We start from the raw sequence: 22139 nt of genomic DNA on the forward strand, positions 1-22139 counted from the left end.
CATTATTTAACAGAATATCACACCTTAAATAAGTGAAAAAGTGTGGAACCTGCTCCATTCTTTTGAATGTTTGTCATTAAACCATGCATAAGCCCCTTCATCCAACTTTTTCAATTATTGCATCATAGCCTAGCAACTTTCTACAACCTTTTTTTGAAGGCCAACCCTCTAAAACCAGATGTTTTAAAGTTTGAGTGGAAGTGTCTAATAAAAAACTTATATTCTGCATTAGGAAATAATTCCTACAAAGCACTCATAAATCTCTTCTGTTTATCTGACATGAAGGTGTACTCACAATTCCTTTGGATATCATGCAAATTTGTAGCACTCTACTGATCTCCTATTATGTGAAGCGAAGACTCTCATGTATTTGTGTGAGGGTATTTTTCATTCAGCATGTTATGTAGTACTCTGGGCACCGTTCTGAAAGGCACTCTATTTAATAGATGTGCAGTAATTTCTAAGACTGGAGGAGCTCATTATGGTTTGAGCTTCGTCCAAAGCTTAAAACATACAAGCTCGTATTGAAAGCTTACAACCTCCTATGCTGGAAACCCTAAAAAACAGTGTTAATATCCAATAAACTCTCGACCATCTTCTCGAATATTTTTTAGAAGCTTATAAAACTAGCAAAACACCCCCAAATCTCAACACATAACAACACTTGCGTATGTCCCAAAAGGGATTTGGTCTTCAAGAGCAGAAAGGTAAAACAAAACAGCACTAAGTGGTCATACCTGTGGACAACTTGTAAAAGGTCAGCCAAACCCTGGATTATTTATCCATGCTCATGGCAATGCAAGAGAAAATCTAAATAACAAACTTTGAAGGACAGTAAAAGGCTTATCAAACAATGCTCCACAAATGATTAATCAAAGATCAAACAGACAACAAACAGGTTTGAGTGCTTCAGTTATTCCAATACATAAATGAAATCTCAAAGTATCCGTACAGGCACGTTCTCTAGAAGTAATACACTATAATCGAAAGGGTGGAATATAAAGACCCTGTCTTACAATTCTAATGTCATGAGGTGAATATTCAGCGGAAGTAAACGGATATCTGAGGAATATCAACATCATTATCTTCGTCATCCTCACATGCTACAACAACATCCAGGTGATCGCGGTATGGTGGTAGCTCTACCTTGGCCACATCCCTTGCTAGGTCAGCAACCTTCTTGTCCATACGCTCTTTGTGCCGAGGGAACATGCTATTATAGAGCAGACAACTTCCAAAAGAAATGCTATAAGCATTCAGGCCCTTGTCTGCAAGCCATTGGAGCAGTTCCCTCAAAGTGGGATTACCTTTTATGATCCATCGGTCCCATACGGTCCAGCTCATGTTCTGGTGCTTGACAACCTTGGGTGGCACTGGTTCAGCCATGGAGAATAATGGTAGAGCTAGGTTAGCAAATGTGTTACGGTAGTCTTCTAACTTGTGAGACCCATCAATTACTTTATATAGCTCAAGGCAGACTAAACCGGTGGCCATTGCTGTTGAAGTTGCAATGGCTGGAATAATCCTCCCAGCTATGAACTTCGCTTTCAGCTTATCAACTTCAGGAATGCTGTAATTCCTTGCCCTCATGTTAGCAAGTGCTGCTATTAGATCCATGTGGTAATTTGTATCGTCGTCCTGCACATACATGGCAATGTCAAGAATAACATAAATGTTACTTAAGAAGTTTAGCGAATTGATAAACCCCTGAACTGTCTTCTCCATATTCACATGGAAAACAGACTGCATTGCGTAAAATTGAGCATATATTCAAGGACTATTCCCCTAGATTCAGAGCAAAACAACTCATGTATAAAACCCTTGCTGCAGATAGAACTTAAATAGCATTAGCATAAACAAATTAGCAAAGCAATAAAAACTGTGAATGTGAAAACAGAGAACATCCTCAACCAAGTTCTTCATTTAAGCCGAGGTCTTAAGTTAAGAAAAATTTACCAAGGGAATATAAATAGATGCAATTATATTGCTTCAATTTCTACAATTCCAAATCATGGGGATGTAGCTCAATCGGAAGATACAGAGAAGAACATGATCATAGGGAAAAGAACACCAGAGTTTCTGGTTGATTAATCTTAGAGAAGTTAGCATAAAAGTTTTAACAGTGTTCATCCAATAAATTAAGACCAACAATTTTCATTAAGTACAATGCATTTCTGTATACATGTGAATGCTACACACTTACGACTTAACACTAAGAATTGGCAAATAACAATGATGTTATGCTTCTGTTGGCAAATGAGAGTTTATCAACATAATTTATTAGAGACTCCAGAAACCAGTCTGAGGTCTGATTTACCGACAAAAATCCTCAGCAATCAAAAATGTAGCCAGGTACCAATATTAAACAAAAAATTAAAAAGCATGCTCTGGAAGGAAACCCTTCCTGGTATTCCAAGTTGAGCTTCTGCATTATCAAATTGAATTGACCAGAAAATCATCACGACCCAAACATGGAACTTCGAGCAAGTAAAGATGTAGCAGTTCAAGGGCCAGGCAGCCAAGGTTTTCCAGTTTAATATCAAATTGATCGTTCATTTATTATCCAACCTTTATCTTCAGACTTCAGTAAAGTCCTCATGAATTTTACGAGACCCAAACAGAACCTTCAGGGTGCTAAAACTATATGCTGTACATAGTAGAGAAAGAACAAAACAAGATCAGTCTTACCATAAATTATTCAACTATTACTAAGAATAATAGGTAATCCACCCTAAGTTGCTAATGCATTAGGTATTGAGAACAGAAAACAATTAGGAAGGCTTAGTCATTTATAGTAACTAGAGTGTGAGGGGTACTCCAAATCAAAGTGTATTGCAATTTTTTTTTTAATTTCCCAGCACATGATGTAACTATATTTTTAGGAACAACTTCAGAAACCTACTAGAAAAGGTCGGCAGGCATAACTTAAACCTTTTAATTAAGTCCACTCAACCCCACCCAACCTGCTCTACGCGAGCCCAACCATAGTAACGAATAGAAGTTTACTGACACTGGAATTTCCAACTTCATTTCAAGTTGCCGGGTTTGTAATTTCCACTTATGTGCAACGCAATGCTATGTACACATAGCACATGTACACATGTAGATAGAGAAAATACACATGATATTTTATGTATCTATTTTCTTTATCCCAAATCATTTTACTGAATATTTGAAAGCTCTCCAATCCCAATCACCATCAGCATCTACTCTTCCCACATCCCATCTATTTTTCTTATAATTATTTATTTGAGTTGCAACAATGAGAATTTCAGTTCTCACAGAGTTTGAAACATAAAAATCAAACCACGGAACAGAATTACCCCCTCCTTCCCTACAGAACTTAGCCCCCACCTTCCCTGAGAGATTCCCCCTACATATCAAAACAATGCAGACCTTCCAATCTGTCCTTAGGAGCCATTTCATGTATTACCCAATTTGCACCAGATTATAACAAAGTTTCATCCAGGCAGTTTGGTAGTGAAAAGTCTGCCGACAAACAGCATTATTTTCTACTCAATTAACCCACTGTGATTGTACCATGGACTGAATAGTGTGCTTCAGATCAAATCCGAATTTCCACTAATTTAGAATCCCAATACTCGTGCAATTTAAAGGTCCTTGATGCTTGAGCAAATCTATAGCCCACTTTAGTAGAATGTCCGCAAACACCAAGTTTAGGGCAACCCTTAAACTACAAGTTTCTTGAGATACTTGTGTGCAGGGTGCTATGACAAATGCATATTTAATGTACTTTATATATCTAAGTAATTAGGTAGAGATATGAACAATTTCTGGGTTGCTAACAATAATTGAGCAATGAATACTTTTCAGGTTTATTACGTTGTAGTGTTGTGCTCCGACCCTTATTTATTATAGGGATAATTACACTGAAGTTTGTTGTATTACTCCCTATGATTTGAACTTTGTCTCTGTCCAACAAATAGATTCCTCCTTTACTAACTTAAATGCCACATGAATCTTTTCCCACCAAACTACTCTTATACATGTTCACACTTAGTGCATGTGAAGACGAACATCTTCAAGGGTAGTCTGGTCATTAAGCATTTGGTCTTAAAAAGTTAGTTTGGCCATAAAAAATTTGTTTGACTTGCAATAAGTAAGTAATAAATCAATTAGGGTAAAATAATGAATTTTCATTTAACTTTTTTTGCTCATATTAGCAAATTCTGTGAATTGACTAACGAACGGATTTATTTATTGGATGAAAATAATTGTTAGGGTCTACGGGTATTACACCAAACCTCAGGGGAGCGGTGCAATCATCCCTTTATTATATAGTAATAGAAGCATGCATGCTACAAAACTATCTCCAAAAAGCTATTGCCTGTTCAAGACATCAAACATAGATAATAATAGTCTTCATTTTTGGTTCGTAAAAGCAAATTTAAGATCATTTCTATACTTCTAGAAATAAGTTAGTTCATTTACATGCATAATACCAATATCATGCAACATACATGCACCCTTCAAGTGTTAATCGAAATTCATGACCAATTATTGTAGTAGAGATATGCATGCTACAGAAACCATCACGAGAAAGCTATTCAAGAAAAGCAAACACAGATAATAGGATTCTTCATTTTTGGTCATACGAGCAAATTTAGAAGCATTTCCACAAAGTACTTTTTTAAATAAGTTCATTAGACTGCACCATGCCAATAGCATGCAACATATATGCACCTTTCAAGTGTTGACCAAATTCAAGAGCATAGGAATTGACAAGAAGCTCAGTGAACCATAAAATTCTGGGCAAGTTAGCACATCACATCCTCGCTTTTAAGAGACAAGAGACGAACCTTTTCAAACTGAATAGGTTTCATCCTGAAGTTTGGTGGTAAAGTCTTCCGACATTGCTCCAGCTTCATAATTAATTCATTGATAACAGCAGAATCATCCACAGAAGCAGTAGCAAGACTAGTAGCTTTCTCATCAGTAACAATTTTCACATTCTTTTTTGGTTGAAAATCAGGAACAATGACTTTATCAACAGCCTCCGCCAATTTCTTGGGGTGCTTCACCCAGTCAGGTACAGGAATGCCAAATGTCTCAGCACGCAGTATGGATGCAGCCATAATAAAATGAAGATGGCTGGGATCAGTAACGGAAAACTGCAGGGGACGAGGAAATCGCTTTGGTGCTGACCAGAAAGGTGCACCAGTACTGGTTGCAGCATCTTCAGGGAAGGTGAAAGTCAACTGCTTCACCCTGTTTGCGAAATAATCTTCAAACCTGCCAAACAACAAATATAGAATTACAGATGCATAAGATGAGAGAAGCTATAGCTAAAAAGAACGAAACAAAATCGAAAGAATTACTTCATACGAGCCCATGTAATACAATCTTGAAATGATTCACAACGCTCCCTGTCAAGGCACTCAATTACGCGTTCTAAATTGTCCCTGGCTTGAGCATCCCCAGCATTTCTCATTGCAGATGTATACTCACTAGGGTTAGAAAGATAGGCATTTACTTCGGCAGGTGTCTTTTCAAGCAAGCCCTCAAATTCCGACCGCGCCCATGTCAAGCAATGATCAATATTGTGCGGGAAAGAGTGCACAGTACACATGGGTGCTTGTTTTTCAGGGGGATCCCGGGAAGCACCATAATTTTCTGTCAGATGGGGAATAACCATTTGCGTATTGCATTTGGCACCTAATGTCCCAGACTCAAGAAGTGGTTTTTGGAAATACAAGCATCTCTGGTCAACATAAAGTCTGGCATTTACATTGTCAAGGGCATTGATCACAACATTGAGATTCTCCCAGAAGGCATCATTAAAAACATTCTCTGTCTCAGGGCCCACGCGATTCTGCAAAGCTTCTATGTGTAGAAGAGGATTAATTGATGAAGCAGCAGAAGCAGCAACAGTGGATTTTGGCTGCCCAATATTCCAATCTCGAAAGAGGAACTGCCTGCTTAAGTTACTCTTCTCTATTACATCGTCATCGGTAACTGTCAGCTTTCCATGTTTTCCACATGAAACTCCCATTAGAGCTAAATTCTTAAGGAACTCACACCCAAGAGCACCAGACCCGACAACAAAAACCTTTGCATCTTCTAGTTTCTTTTGAAACTTAGACCCAAAGACTGAAATCTGGGCATCGTAACGGCTATTTAAAGGTCTCAAATCACTAGGATCTAAGGGCTCGGTAGGAAGAGATTCTAGTGAGTCAAAGTAGAAGAACTGCAAGAAAATGATAACAGAAAAGCTTAGCTGAAGTATATTTTACACCAGCTCTAGACAGATCCTATGAAAATAGAATTAAAACAGAACAAAAGGTTGAGCAGTTTGTACAAACATGAAAAGTACATGAATTTTTTTACAAGTAGATCTCAAGGAGCATGAATTACAAGATTGGATTGAGAGCCCTAAACTACATAAAAACAGGAGAAAAACAAAAGAACATACAAATGGAGAAAAAATCTCCAACCACACTGCACATCCAATAGTAGGTGAACATGCAAACAATGCCGCTGGTTTAGCCCATAAAGATGGTGATGCACAATTATGTTTACAACGCAGCCACAGCTACTACATACAAATTATTTATTAAAGAAAAGCAGCTGCCATTTGTCAACCAGATGGCCATAAGGATTGATGCTATAGGGTTTTTACTCTTCCATGCTTTCATGCACTTCAAATGAAAAACTCGCATCTCATATAGACACCAATGATCCCCATCCCCACCCACCCAAAAAGGGAAAAAATTAGAAAAGAGAGAGAAAATGAAGGAAAATAAAATATTTTAGTATGAAATGTAAAAGTCACCTGAAAAAGAGGATGAAACTTCCCAGAGCAGGCCTTCACAACCTCCTGCCCAACAATGCCACCAAACATGGCAGCCATTGGATTCAGTACAGCTCGGGCACCAAAAGCAAAGTGTCTGAGAAGTTTTGGATTTATATCATCCAGCTTCCCATCACCTAGACCCTCATTTATGTCACTGGTTATAGAAATCAACCTTTGAGCATCCTCTTCACTCCCAGCAGTCGGGAAGCGCCCGAGTTCAGACACAAACTTATCTAGTGATTGGAATGCCAAATGCAAGAGAGGTGGCCTGTCGAACTTAGAGAAATCAGAAAGAAGAAAATCACCAGGATCTTTGATTGCTTCCTTCAGTGGCTTGAAGTTCAAAATCTTAGGCTCCTTTACTTGGGTTACAATACCACCTCTCTCATATGTACCAAATTTAGTTGTATCTTCATCAAGGGTGAAAGAGTAAGGACGTGCATTTTTTATCTTTCTCGGCTTTCCATCATTGAGTTGGGTCATTCCCTGAATTTCTGAGAACACAACAAGATCCCCATCCTGAAACTCCAACCTTTCATCGTCCACACATGCCACAAGAGCTGGGTTGTCATTACTAATAGATGCAATGATACCTGTATGGGGTTCCTCACCATCGACATCAAAGACAGTGAACTCAGGTCCGAAATCACAAAATGCACTACCAAAAAGGCCTCTTACTTCTGTCTTAATAAAAGCAATAGGAGGCTGATGATTGTGGCAGTATTCATTAAACTCAATTGCACTCTCTAAATTGATGTCAGTAAAAACGACAGCCTGCATCGATCACAGTTATCCTCATCAGTAACAACTGAAGCATCCAAATAATGCATGTAATTGCATAAAGCATAGCTTGATGGAATCCACAAAAGTTTATAAAATATAGAACAAGCAACCATCTCATTCCAAAATTCAATAAACAATACGAAAAGGAACGCTGAATATGCAGAATAGCTAGCCTGTCGGGACATGGATAAGAGCAATGGCCTTGCAATATGCTCTAGCCATTTCACCCAATTGTTTATAGAAATTTCACACTATTATTGCACAACATATGTGCAATGTAGTATTATAGATGCAAGGAAATACAGAACATAATTGACTAAAGCTTTTACAACCTAACACATGCGGACAATCTTAGGAGGTTACAAGTCTATCCATGAGAACACTTGAACAGAGCAAACTATCATTAAGGAATACACCGGATAGGATGCTATAGAAGCAAGATACATGAAACATTATTGCGTAAAATATCTGGTCTTTGCAAACCAAGACTTTAGGATAATCTGGAGGTTGTATATACTTGTAGGATAACACTTGGAAACACTCTTGGAATGTGAGGAAGACTTCTAAAAGTGCCCACGACTTTCCACACAAGCAACCTTTATTGACTGTTGTAGAATTAAAAGGCTGCAACTCAACATACTTCCAAAATGACAAAAGGTGTTCTGCTCTTCTACTACACAATAATCAATCTCAAAATAACTAATGATAAGAACAGAAGAAGACCTAAATGAATTTGATATTTGATAAGCATTCAATATGTAATTCCTGGAGCATTAATTAAATCACATTCAAAATCATATATGATGAAGATACAATTAATGATTATGAGAGAACAAGCAGGCCAATAGGGTCCAAGCGAGTTTATTTCCATGAGAAGGAACCAAAACCGACAACATAATGATTTAAAACTCAATAAGCTGTTTTTTATTCGTTTCACCACATAAAAGAGAACAATCATAGCAAATAACATTCATCCCTGAGCCTATCGCTGATGAATGAGGAAGATTCAAAAGTTGAAGGAGACACATCAAGTTACATGAGTACTTCCAAAAGAGAAATCACAAGAAACCAGTAAGCAGAAATGTTTTGGCTCTCTTGCCTTGATATACTATAAATACAAAATATCAAAAACAAATGCTTCAGGGACAAAATCAATGTAGACAACCATCTTAAAATCCTCTATACCAGATGATGCAGACAAGTTTCATGATATCTCTTTCATGCATCTCTGAGTATGGAAGACTTACTACAGTAAACATTACTAAGACTTGTAATCCACCATAGAATATTGCCCAAGCGAGGTTCTAAGTTATTTGATGAATAAACCAACATAACGTCAGACCTAGTAACCAAGAATGTACACTGGCACAGACTGCAAATAAGAATTATGATTCAACAAGGGTAACTTTTCCTTGTAGAGACAATCAAGGAATAAAATGATGAAAGCTGAAGCATCATAGCAAGAGATAAACAATCAAACTAACAGATTAGATTAAACAAAAAAATTACTTGAGCAGAACAAGCTATCAGACACACAAACACAATCCAAGCAACCAAGATAATGCATGAAGGTCTTTCTGGATTTGTAATTTGATACTTCCACAACACAATGTAATGGAAATATGTGTGCATTATAACAAGAAGCTGAGAAAGAAAAGAACAAAAATGAAGCACTACTTTCATGAATAGATTAAGTATCTGAACAGATAACACCCGCCCACAAAGCATTGTCTAATGATTATAAAGAACTAGCAAAAGAACTAGCAAGATCAAATCTAGCATTCCTTAACACCACAAACTGCAACAGAAAGGACATATGCTGTTAAGCAGTGAAATATTGCTCGAAATGGTTTGTTTTACATTTTTTAATTTTCAAAAGTAAATGCGACAACCACACATGCAGAAATGCACAAAGAGTGCAGCCATAACTGGTAGATATGAAGTTAAAAGGACACACACACACACATAGAGGGCTATGGGGCAAGGAGCTTTGATGATAAAATGGTGTGAGTAGCTTCAAAAGAAAAAGAGAAAATTGAAAAAGATTACCTGGAAATCAGAAAGTTGTTCTTTAGTCAACTTCGTAGTCAAAGTCGATATAGCCACAGCATTGTTAAGTTCTTGTAGCTTCTGCATTGAAGCAAGTGCCCTGTTTTTACCCAAATCCTTTTCTGAGAAAACAAAGTTACTGGACATATCCCACAACTCCACAGTCCCTTCATCATGCAATGTCACAGACTTCACACCAGCAAGAATTAGATTCTTAGCTGCAAGTATTTACACATCCAGTTAAGATAAACTTCAAACAGGAAAGTCCATAGCCCACTTTATTCAAGTAATCTGCTTTCCCGCTAAACACAAACTTGTAATTTAAGCATTGGTTTTGAAATGAATTCACTCATGAAACTTCAAAGTGTAAACCTTACAACCAGACGCTAATCAAGAAATGAGCAGAGTAAACTCCAAACACTAACAGTCAAATGATGTAATAATTTAACTGAATGATGGAACTTCTTCACATGAAAATTCCCTCACATATTTCTTCAAGAAGGAAAGAAAATTAGATCAGCAGCTATCTAACGTCAGTAACAAAAGTTGATAAAAATATATATGCTTTAGATCCTAAATTTACCGTAAAAGTTGTAACATATATTCAGTTAATGAATTAGAAGCTACAAGGGTACATGATGAAAATACCTGCAAAATGTCCAAGTGGAATGCATTGTAAATAGAAAAATGCATATTTTATATCTTGTTTCGCTAAGCGCAATGCAACTAGGAATCAGATATACAACTAGGCTTGCTTCCAGCTTTACTACTCTGAGCTCATACAATATGGAAAACTTTGTAATAATAAGGTATGCAAGTCTTCATCCATTTATACCAATTAACAAATCAGGGGAAAGTATACACGTGCAGATGAAAGTGGAAAAGTCTATACCAATCTCAACTCCAAGGCCCTGCATTCCAGACACAAGAACGTTAGATGCAAAGAGCCGCCGCATCGTTTCTCGCCCATACACTGCAAGCTGCCGGCTGTGGAGATCCTCATCGATATCACGCGGATTTCCATCATCAAAGGCCATCTCCGTGATTGTTTGTTCCCCGCAGCTTTTGTTGCTGTTACTGTTGCTGTTCCCTACGACAAGGCTACCAGTTCCACTGCTATTACTCTCCTGATTATTCTTGCTATCGGTGGAGGAACTGATGCGATGCTTCTTGAGAACACTCTGGGAATTGCCTTCGTTAACAGCCTCGCCTTCCCCTGGTCTCTTTCTAGGAAGCATATAGTGCAACAAGCTGCATAAAACCCGCCGAATTCCCATCCAAATCACCACAATCAGCACAAAATATATAAAAACTTCCAAACTCAGGATCCAAATGATTCTTCAAATATAAAAACAATTTAACAGAGATCGGCGACTGTATCACTTACACCAATTGTACTGCAAATCACAAAAACAAAAAGGGCTATTCCTAGGATTTGCTTTCTAACTAGTGTGCCCATTTGCAAGCGATCAAAGATTAAAACCATGAACCGATTCGAAAGCTAAGAGGCGAAGAAAAGAATTGAATTACCGATTACAGCTGCAGAGAGCAAGGAATGGAACCCCAGAGCGAATGTTCGAGAGAGAAAGAAGAAAAGAGGAGAAATGATTCCAGAAGCACTAGAATGGGCTTTATGAGGTGACTGGGGAGACAACTTTTATGGAGTGAGGGTGCAGTGGGATGGGCTTGCTGGAGAGTAATATATTTCGAAGCCACCCAAGGAAAATGTGTTGGGCTTCAGCTTCCCTGCAGTTCTTTGGTTGCAAAGTGTGTGTTTTAGTCTTTCCTAAAATCATATAAAATTTAAGGGGGGGAACAAATTGCTTTGGTTCTTTTATATTAAATTATTCCTACTTTTAGAAAAATATTAACTAAAAACAATTGAAAATTAAAGCAGAACCTAAAGTATGGAGTGCTTGTAACAAACGTCAAAAGCAAATAAAAGTTATGCTAGGGGAAAAAGTTAGGGTTAATTATATTTTGTCATCCGAATTATGATCATTTTTACGCTTTAGTATTTAAACTTTTTCTTTTGTGTCAACTTATCATCTCAATTTTACGAAATTTTGCACTTTGCCATTTATAGATATTATTACCGAAACCAAGTCATTTTTTAAAAATAAGTTTGAAATGAAGGATATGAGTGAGGCTAATATGATTCTTGGCATTAAGTTGACTCGGTCAACTAATGGAATAACCATTTCTCAAGCTCATTATGTTGAGAAGATCATTGAGAAATTTGGTTATCAAAATAGTAAAATTGCTAAGACACCATATGATCCTTCTGTAGCTTTATTAAAAAATGAAGTGGTGTTCCGGTTGTACAGCTAAGGTATTCCAAATTATTGGGAGCTTACAATATCTGGAAAATCGCACGAGACTAGATATATCATTTTCTGTCTTTAAGCTGGCTAGATAGACTAGTTGTCTTGAAAAAATCCATTAGGTGTTTTAGATATAGTACTTAGGTACCCAAAGGGCACTGTGTCACTGGACATACATTATGGTAGATTCCCTACTGTTCTTGAGGGATATAGTGATGCTAGCTGGATAGCCAAAAACTCCAGAAGTAATGGGTGTTCAGGATATGTTTTTACCTTAGGTGGGGGCGCAGTCTCCTGGAAGTCCGCAAAATAGAGTTTGATAACCCGGTCTACATTTGAAGCCGAGTTATGTGCATTAGATACGACTGATATGGAGGCAGAATGGCTATTTGAGTTGTTTTCACAACTTCACACTGTAAGTCAGCCTCTTCCACTGATTACTGTACATTGTGATAACCAAACTACAATAGCAAAGGTGAGGACTTGGAAATACAATCAAATGACCAAACGACACATCCAAGTTAGACTGAAGTCTATAAGGGCATTAGTATCAGACAGAGTAATGGACATTGACTTTGAGGGAACAAAGGACAATGTGGCTGATCCTTTGAAGAAAAGATTAAATCTGTGACAAGTACATAAGTCCAGATTGGGAATAGGACTAAAAACCAATCATTGATATATCTACAACGGCAACCCAACTTTCTAAGTGGGATCCCACAAAGAAGGTTCAATGTGGTATCAACAAGTCGTAAGGGTACGTCAGAGCACCAAAATAAACTGATATTTTGTATCTGGAGTCTGTCCCTGAAATTTTAGAAGGTGCTACTACTGCAATTATAGTAAGAGTTTATCTCTAAATGGGGTCAAGTCTTATGAGACGAGATGCTAGCAGTGCATCTCTGGAGACGCCTAACTAAGTGAATGTTGTTGTTTGGCTGCAACTAAGGAATTGGATTATTCCTGCAAGCATTCATGAATAGGATCAACATACATAGCCTAAGTGTCAACCCTAAGGATCAACACAAAGCCGGTGACTTGTTGTTATTAGCAGACGCTGTCACACTCCAGCCTTAAATTCAAGGCTTAGTTTCATTTGACCTGGTGGTAACTAACATCAGACAACTTAAACAGTGGTTCAAATCGGAAGGTACCATTGTTGAAAGCAAACCAAAAAAACTTGAGTTCAAATCTATGTGTGCGGGGGATTCTTGGGATTTTTGGTGGAAACCCATAAATTGAACATCCATTTCATTGCCAACATTTCAATTTCAATTGCATTTGAATGACATTATTAGAAATGAAATCAGATTCAATTGCATTTGAATGACATGAAATAGCATTCATTTCAATGTTGAATTTGCAAATTGAATTTCATGAACAACAACATTTCAAATTCAAGTTTACGGTTTTGGACGGGGGATTTATTGTCATTATTTTTCATTATTATTATCTTAATTGTTGCTTTAATTGTTGGACTTGGGATGCCTATATAAAGGCTTGTCACTTCACCATTTTGAACCCACAACAAATCACAAACAACAAACTCTCATTTTGAGTTTTCTCTCCCTCTCCTTCTTCCGGCTTCTGTATTTTATTTGAGATTTGAGCTATAAAGTTCTGATTACGAGCTTTTAAGTGTTTGATCGAGGTGTTTTTCGGTATAGTACTAAAATCGAAAGAACTGTAATCGTCTTATCATGAGAGAAATTACGTTGAACTTGGTGCACTACTAATACGGGACGTATATTTTCTTCAAGGTAAGCAGCAATTCTGCGATTCGGTTAATTTAACGACTTCAATTGGACTAAGAATTGTTACGATACAATTCTCGTTGTAAGTTCACGATTTATATTTCTTGTCATAAATAGAGTTCCTAATTGCTTTATATTATTTGTTCCAACATGGCTTTAATTATTTTTTATTTTTAAATCCGATTGAAATATTTCAAAACGTTGTTTCGATTACTTGAAACTAAAATTGTTTCCAACAGTCCCTCCTTCCATCGACGAGACATTTTCTTATTTGAAAGATTAGGGCCACATTATATATATATATAGTAAAACCTCTATAAATTAATAACCTTGGGACCATGAAATTTCATTAATTTAAAAAGATATTAATATATCGATAAATTAATATTTTATTAATTAAAAGATAGACTTTTTAAATTCAGCAAATTTAGTATATATGTATTGAAAATAAATGAATTCATATATGTTTCATTGATTATATTCATGCATCAACCAATTCTTTGTAACTAATTAAATATATTCATGTATAATACTAATTCATTATATACAATTAACTATTATGTTCATGGACGCATGTATCAAATCATTGAAATTACTTAAATATACATATTTATATTAATTCGTTGCACTTAAATAACTATTATAGCTAATTAAATATATTCATGCATGACGAATGAAACATATACTATATAAATCTCAATATGAAAATAAAATATTTCATAACACACAACCATGTATTTTCATCTAAAAGGCATGGCAGAATCATCCATGAATAATCAAATGCGTAAAGCATTACAGACTTCATATTTAATATATATAATAGTAATATTTATGAATTATTAATTTAGAGTTTTAATGCGACCTAATATTTATAAAGGGATTTTCTAAAAATTATTATCTTATTATCTTATCGAATTTGATGATTTTTTACAAAGGCCCAAGTTGAGACCGAAAGATTTTATTATTTTAGATAGTTTATTAATTTATAGAGTATTAACTTATAGAGGTTTTACTATATATATGTCCATCACTGTTAAGATATTATTAATAATGGAAATTTTTTTACCAAAATCAAGTTCCATCAAATCAAATCCATCATAAATTAACTATATACTAATAACACAATATACATTATACTTGATATATAATTAATTTAGATACAACTAAAACTCAATCTAAAATAAAATTTCTCTAATACCAGAATGGACGGCACACGCCCCAGAAACCATCTCAGGTCTCGTGAGAGCGTGGAGCGAATCTTTGTTCCAGAAAAAGTAATCTTTATTTATTATTTCCCAACAATCAAACATGTAAGCGCGCAACAGCTAGCACACCGGAGCTCTCTCTCACACGGAAATGGCTTCACAGAGCCTCAAATCCACACCCATTTTGCAGTTACTCTCCCTGTCACTAATCATATCCCTTTCCGCCTTGGCAGAGGTTGAAGGATTGGGCGTGAACTGGGGCACGGCGGCGTCGCACCCTCTGCCGCCGCAGAAAGTGGTGGAGCTGCTGAAAGCAAACAACATTGGGAAGGTGAAGCTTTTCGACGCCAACCCACTTGTCCTGCAGTCTCTTTCCGGTTCCAATATTCACGTTACTGTAGGCGTCCCGAATTCCATGCTCCGCAGTCTCAACTCTTCTTTGAAGGCTGCTGAGAGCTGGGTCCACGATAATCTCACCCGCTTTGTGTCTGATGGCGCCTCCAGGGTTCTCATTGAGTGAGTTTCTCAATTGAGACTTCTCCTCTCCTTTTTCTTCTTCGTGAAGTCTGGCTCTGTTGCTTTGTTTTGTTCTGAACTCGGATTTGTGTTTGGGTAAGCATATTTGGTAGGCTTGCTTAGGTTTATAGTTCAGTGAATCAATGAATGGCGGAGGAGAGTAGTAAAGCAGACGATTAGTGGGCCAAATTCTATAGACATTGTTGAAGTGGGCTTCTACCTTTGAAGAACCTAAGTATGTTTTTGGGATTTTTCCGTTTCAAGAACTTGGGTTTTGGTGGGGATTCTCTTTCCCTCTCTCTCTCTCTTTCTCTCATGCGGTTCAGGAATATCGATTGCTAAATTAAGACGTTGATCACAACTCAGGCTGAGGAATGTCTTGAACTGAATTACTTAAAAGTTTAACGTAGATGTATGTCTTCTTGATTTCTTTGTGACGGGGTTCTCCTCTAATAAGTCATTCACTTGTTTTGTTGAAATCATGGAGTTTGAGTTTGCCCGTTGGAGTTGTTGTGTAGTATGTCCTTGTGACGGTACCATGACAATGTCACATATTTGCTTTGTAATATGTAGTAGTTGCCTTGGAATGACAATCTAGAGGAGAGCATGAGTAATAACATAGTCCCTTAGAAATTATAACTTCACTATCGGTGGAAAAGCTCATGTTGTTTTCATTTGTGTGTATGTGTGGATGTTGACTTAAGAGTTCTGTTCAGGTATTAGTAAGTTCCAACTGTCGATCTATCGCTTTTATTCTTCGTTCATATACCGTTTCTTTCTGTTCTCATGGAAGTTTGTGTATTATTGCCTCTCCCTGCTCCCTCCTCTATTTCTGTCCATTGTGTGTGTTTAGGCTAACATCAGAGCAATCTGTTTAGTTATGTTGCTGTTGGAGATGAGCCTTTCCTTCAAAGTTATGGTGAGCAATTCTATCCCTTCGTTGTTGGAGCAGCTGCCAACATTCAAATGGCTTTGTTCAAGGCCAACTTGGCTGAAAAGGTGAAAGTTGTAGCTCCCTGCAGTTTTGATGCTTTCCTATCAGAATCTGGCCTGCCATCAAAAGCACGATTCAGGCCTGATGTCAACAGAACCATGATTGAGCTCCTCAGATTTCTGAACAGACATCACTCTCCTTTTTTTGTAACCATATCTCCATTCGAGAGTTACCATGAAAACAAGAACTTTTCTCTGGATTTTGCTCTTTTCAGAGAAGCAGCACACGCCCGAAACGATAGTCACAATACCTATAAAAATGGCTTCGACTTGAGCTATGATACCATCATCTCAGCACTATCTACTGCTGGATTTCCCCAAGTAGACATAGTCATTGGTCAGATCGGTTGGCCTACAGATGGCGCTCCAAATGCTACTCCTTCTCTTGCCCAAGAATTTATGAGAGGCTTGATCGACCACCTCCATAGCAGATCAACAAAATCTTCAAAGCGCCAATTGCCGGCAGAAATATACATTCTCAGCCTTTTAGATGAAGATAAAAGAAGCATAGCCACTGGAAACTTTGAGAGGCACTGGGGCGTGTTCACTTTTGATGGCCAAGCTAAGTATCAAGTTGATCTCGGCCAGGGTTCAAGAAAACTGGTGAATGTACGAGATGTTCAATACCTTTCTCCCAAATGGTGTGTGGTAAACAACAACAAAGACTTATTGAACACAACTGCACTTGCTTTAGATGCATGTGCTGCTGCCGATTGCACAGCCATCTCACCTGGCGGCTCCTGTTTCAACCTCAGTTGGCCTGGAAATATTTCTTATGCATTTAACAGTTTCTACCAGCAGCACGATCAGAATCCAGAGAGTTGTGATTTTGCAGGCTTGGGATTGATTACCACTGTTGACCCATCAGTAGATGGCTGCAGGTTCTTCGTCGGATTAAGGACATCCCTTTCAATTTCCTTACAGAATTCTGCACGTTTCTGTTCGATAATTTCACCAATGGTGACTGCATTCTTGTGGTTACTAAATCAAAGATGATAAGAAATGTTCCTATGCGGTACAGCAGAAAGTCATTCTATGTTCTGAGGTTCAGTTAAAATTTTTTTCTTCTTCTTTTTGGTATGTTTTGCAAATTTTACTTTCCATTATTGTTCCTATAAAATGGTGCATCATTCTTCCACTGCCATGTGTGGTTGTTTACGCTCATCTTCATGGCATTTTCTAAGTTTCTGGTGCTCTTATTTGGGTCAGGTGTCAATCAGCGGTATAACTTTTTCCAACACAATGAGAATATTACAGTATGCTGACCCAGTCTGAGACTGTGTAAAAGTCCCCAGTTTGCATTATTTGGTTTTGTTTTCATTTCCAATTTTTAGTTTTAAGTAGGAAATGTTTATTTTCAACCTTACACAGGTTTTTCGGTAAAGCAATGAGAATATATTTGGATTAGTTGATAAAACTGTATTTTATGTTCTCGATGGTGTCAGGAGACCCCTAGAGTAACACTCATAACTACCGCTGACAAAATATGAATTGCCTAATATGCCCTCAGTTATAATTATTTCTTCTACGAATACCTATACTTCTTAATTGGGAAAAAATGCAATATGACCCTATGATTTGAGAAATGAGTAAAATGTTTCTAGTGAAAAATAAAATAGCAAATTATCCCATGTATTTTAAAAAATGAAGTAAATTATTCCCAATCTAAAACATTGATAGGGGGTGTTTTGCTTCATTTTTCGAAACACATTGGGATAATTTGTTAATTTGTTTTACAGAGATTTATTTGCTCATTTCACATATCGGAGGGTAAATTGCAATTAACCCCTTTTAATTATTTAGTTTTATTGATAATATATATTCATATACATTTAAAATTTATTCATTTATTAGTTTTCTGTCAGTTATTCATTTTATAAAAACACACATGGAGAATATACCAGGCGCTAGTTCTCAATAAATGTTACTCCACCTTGAGATCATATTACAAAACAAACAAGGAAATTATAATTTTATTTTACTCTTGCACTTTTAACTTTTAGATTCTTTCTTTTTTTTGATTATCACTAATTAAAATAAAACATGAAAATAAAAAGAAAATAGATATTTAGTAAAGTATAAAAACATAAAGAAGTAAGAATTATTGAAATTTTTATTATTAAATTATATTAATCTTTTTTCTCCCAAATTATAGTAAAGTAAATTCTTTAGCAAGTAATAATAGAGGCCATTTCTTAAAAGCCTTCCAAATCGTAAAGAATTCTTTCTCATTAGTATGTCAAATTTTGACTTGTTGTTCTTAGAACAACCCTCCTGTATATCTATAAGGTTATTCCCCTATAGCTGTCTTCTTCATGAGCATTGTTGCACCATCTATAGTCATTGGTGTCTGTGTAGACTGCCAATTCATCTCCATCCTGTAGTATAGTAAACTTTAGCGGGTTACTGGAGACCTGTTTCAGCTCACGAATCCTTTTTGTGTGGATTTCTTCTCATTTCCTTCTTATATCTTGCAAGATCCTTATTAAAGATACCTGCAAAATTAACAACTCCCAGAAAGCTCTGCAAATGCTTCTTATCCTTGAGCACGTCTGAAAAATTGCGAATTTTCTCCACAATATGATCCTATAACTCAATTCATGTTTTGTCAATAAGAATTCCTAGAAATTCGATTTTATTGACAACAATAGTAGCTTTCTTCTCAAAAAGTACTAAACCTTCTTTATGACATGCATCAGAAAATATTTCAAAATATTTAATATATTCTTTCATATTTTTAGATGCAATCAATATGTCGTCAATATAGACAAACATAAATTCAAAATAATCTTTAAAAAGATTATCCATCTTTCTTTGGAATATTTGGGGTGCATTAGCTAAACCCATTGGAAGCACATTCCAGATATATTGTCCCTGTGGTGTGGAGAATGTAATTCACTCTACATCTTAATATGATAAAATGCAGATTTGCAATCAAATTTAGAAAATACTTTTACCCCTTTAATGCAATCAATTAAGTGTTCTCTACTAGGAATGTAATAACTATCAAACTCTAATATTTTATTAATGCCTTGATAGTTAATTACCAACATGGGTTTACCTCTCTTGATCTCACCATGGTTTCTTACGAGAAATCCAAGACTCGTGTAGGTAGAGATTGCAGGCTCGATAAGTCCAAGACTGATATACTCTTTGATAATCATCTGCATATTTTTCTTGTCTTCCATGTTCATCTGGATAGGTTTGTATCGAACGTACTCGTATTTGATTCTTCCTTAAGCTTTAGAGTAGATTGATCTTGTTCCTATCCCACCATGCTAGAGGGTTTTCACTGAAGTTCCTCTGGATGAGCCTCTTGACATGCTCAAGACAAAGCCTACTTTTCTATATCTAGCGATTTTATTTCCAGTAGTGCTTATTTAAGATTCATAATTTCCTCCTCGGATTCCTTATAGAAGCTATCGCTGTCTATGAGTCCCTGTTGCCTGAAAGACCAAAAGACCTTACTAAATTTCGTGTCATCCTACATTTTTGGATGAGTTAATCTGGCATCAAAATCACCGTGTTTGCTGCGAAATTTTATTGGCATTATCCTGTTAAATGTCTTTTCTCTTCGCAACACCTATATCTCATTACCACAGTTAGTACTAAAAATTAACAGATTTGTCTTTTGTATCTCCCTCAGATCTTGGGATCTTCGATGTAACCGACTTGAATTCTTTGCAGTCAATTCCTTTAATCATAATTTTTAGAACTGAAATTATGTAGGAATTTACTCGTTCCGCTTCTCCTGGCTGGGATTCTACCATGAACTTCAATGAAGTGTAGACCACTGCATTTCATGGTAGTACTTGTTGAACTTCAAAATTTCTCAGTCATTCTTGTTCTTCTTCTAGCTTGAGAAGTTTTGGATCAATCCTCTTGGGACTGTTGTGACACTTGTCCAGAATTTCCATGAGAAATTCTCTTCTTTATATTTTCAGAATCTGAAAATATTCCCTATTTTCAGAGTAACTCGAACCTTCGTTTGGTTTCATTTTCTTTCAAAGGGTCTCCTCCATTAGTGGATAAATAATATAAAAATGTAATATAATCACATATTTGTTCAATAAACCTAGACTCTGATACCATTTTGGCGAGCATTAACAAAAAATTGAGAAATGAGTGCATATGGACTAAACTGCCTTTTAAAAGTTGCATAGAAGTAAAATTGTCCGAAAATCTGCCAAAAGACTAAAAGTAAGCAATTTTGAAAGTTACTAAACTTAAACAAATATAGGCATAGTTGTCGGACTAAAATTAAAATTAATCATACTTAACGGACTAAATCTAACCTAACTAAAAATCTAAAGAATAAAAGAAAAAAGTACAAGAAATAATTCGTACTATAAGTTGGAACAAGATGACCGTGCTCAACACCATTTTCAATCTCAAATGTTAATTTCCCTCAACAATTTTCACCATAAATTTTCTATTAGCCGGGATTTTTTTAATTGTGGATTGGATTTTGTCATGATTTCAAAAGGAAATGCGACTTTGAAAGAGTACTGTTCGATGGAAAAGAATGACGGTGATTGCATGATCAAAGTAGCAGTTAAAATTTGGGGCAAAATTCATAAGAAGTTTGGGGGGGGGGGGGGGGGGGGCAACGATGGCGTTTTGAGTGGATTAGGGCAAGAATCGAAGATTAGGATTTGGAGGAAAATGACTGCTCTTTTAAGAACGGCTTATTTGTCCGACAAGAAGACACAAGGCAACTGCTGAACGGGGAGTAGGTGGGCGCAACCCCATCAAGTTGAATTCATCAATTTGGTTTGGTTATAATCGAATATTTTTTCGATTTGGCTCGATTAATAACTAAAGAACTCACTTCACAAAGAAAAAAAAAATTCTACCAGTCAATTAATTTATTAGTTTTTTATTTTTATATTTTTAAATTTCAAATAAATAGCAATTAAATTATATTATCATAATATAATATATATTTGTAAATTATAAATATTATATATATTAATATATTTTATAAAACTATAATATATTGTATAAATTTATTTTTTAATTTCGATTATTTGATCGGTATGATTAACTGACCTAATCAAATCGTACTGACTGATTGTACCAATTTTTTTTTAAATAATAAACCAAAAATCGAATTGAATTTTTGGTTCAATTTTTGGTACGAACCAAAAATTTGGTTCGGCCAATTTTCAATCGGTTAACCAAATTTTGTAACACTTTTAATAATCTATCAATAAATTCAAAACTATTGAGACCAATTTACAGATAACTCTTTTTATAGAATTTTTTAAATAATAAATCATTTATTACACCAGTTAGAAAATAGTCTTGTAAAAATAACGTTATGAGGTCTTAAGTTTTTAAATTTGTTGAGTTGAAGTCAGATCGATGGACAATAATAGTCCAATTGAATAGTGAAGAAAATTAAATATATTCTTTGAATTCAAATTGAATACATAGATCCACAAATATTAATGGGTAGAAATTTAATCTAGGCCCAGTCTATATTTTCCTTAATAGGTCCAAAATTAGGATTTAAAAATATTCATTGAATTTGAATTTGAGAATTAATCTAATAGGTTTGGAAAGAATTTTATCCAACTCATTAACACCCCTGTTAGCCCAATGCATTATCATCATTTGAGATCTACTCTGGGGCATGATCGCGGACACACTTCTTCAATCATTGTTGTCTTCTTGATGGGACAATACACAAAATGAG

The 22139-nt window shown here is 36.0% G+C and overlaps 2 protein-coding genes across 2 annotated transcripts; one reads left to right on the top strand and one right to left on the bottom strand.

Annotated features, from left to right (window-relative positions):
- Positions 1 to 843: 843 nt before the first annotated feature.
- Positions 844 to 10938, bottom strand: UBA1 (ubiquitin-activating enzyme 1). Its single transcript, XM_011082478.3, has 6 exons — positions 10539 to 10938; positions 9647 to 9864; positions 6794 to 7588; positions 5340 to 6208; positions 4821 to 5253; positions 844 to 1638 (listed from the first exon to the last, which is right to left on the bottom strand). The coding sequence occupies exons 1-6, from the start codon at positions 10921 to 10923 to the stop codon at positions 1042 to 1044; spliced, it is 3297 nt and encodes a 1098-aa protein (XP_011080780.2). The 5' UTR covers positions 10924 to 10938; the 3' UTR covers positions 844 to 1041.
- A 4007-nt stretch (positions 10939 to 14945) lies between these two features.
- On the top strand, positions 14946 to 17621 carry LOC105163939 (O-Glycosyl hydrolases family 17 protein). Its single transcript, XM_011082477.3, has 2 exons — positions 14946 to 15445; positions 16324 to 17621. Exons 1-2 carry the CDS (start codon positions 15081 to 15083, stop codon positions 17432 to 17434), a joined length of 1476 nt encoding a protein of 491 aa, XP_011080779.1. The 5' UTR covers positions 14946 to 15080; the 3' UTR covers positions 17435 to 17621.
- The last annotated feature ends 4518 nt before the right edge of the window (positions 17622 to 22139 follow it).

This window comes from Sesamum indicum, linkage group LG6, assembly GCF_026168435.1.
Source record: "Sesamum indicum cultivar Baizhima isolate 11 linkage group LG6, ASM2616843v1, whole genome shotgun sequence".
NCBI classification, from domain to species: domain Eukaryota; kingdom Viridiplantae; phylum Streptophyta; class Magnoliopsida; order Lamiales; family Pedaliaceae; genus Sesamum; species Sesamum indicum.

Coding starts and splice junctions, on each gene's coding strand:
- UBA1 (XM_011082478.3), bottom strand. CDS start 10,923: ATGGGAATTCGGCGGGTTTTATGCAGCTTGTTGCACTATATGCTTCCT. Junction 7,589..9,646: donor AACAACTTTCTGATTTCCAG/GTAATCTTTTTC, acceptor TGATCGATGCAG/GCTGTCGTTTTTACTGACAT. Junction 5,254..5,339: donor ATTACATGGGCTCGTATGAA/GTAATTCTTTCG, acceptor GTTGTTTGGCAG/GTTTGAAGATTATTTCGCAA.
- LOC105163939 (XM_011082477.3), top strand. CDS start 15,081: ATGGCTTCACAGAGCCTCAAATCCACACCCATTTTGCAGTTACTCTCC. Junction 15,446..16,323: donor GCCTCCAGGGTTCTCATTGA/GTGAGTTTCTCA, acceptor CAATCTGTTTAG/TTATGTTGCTGTTGGAGATG.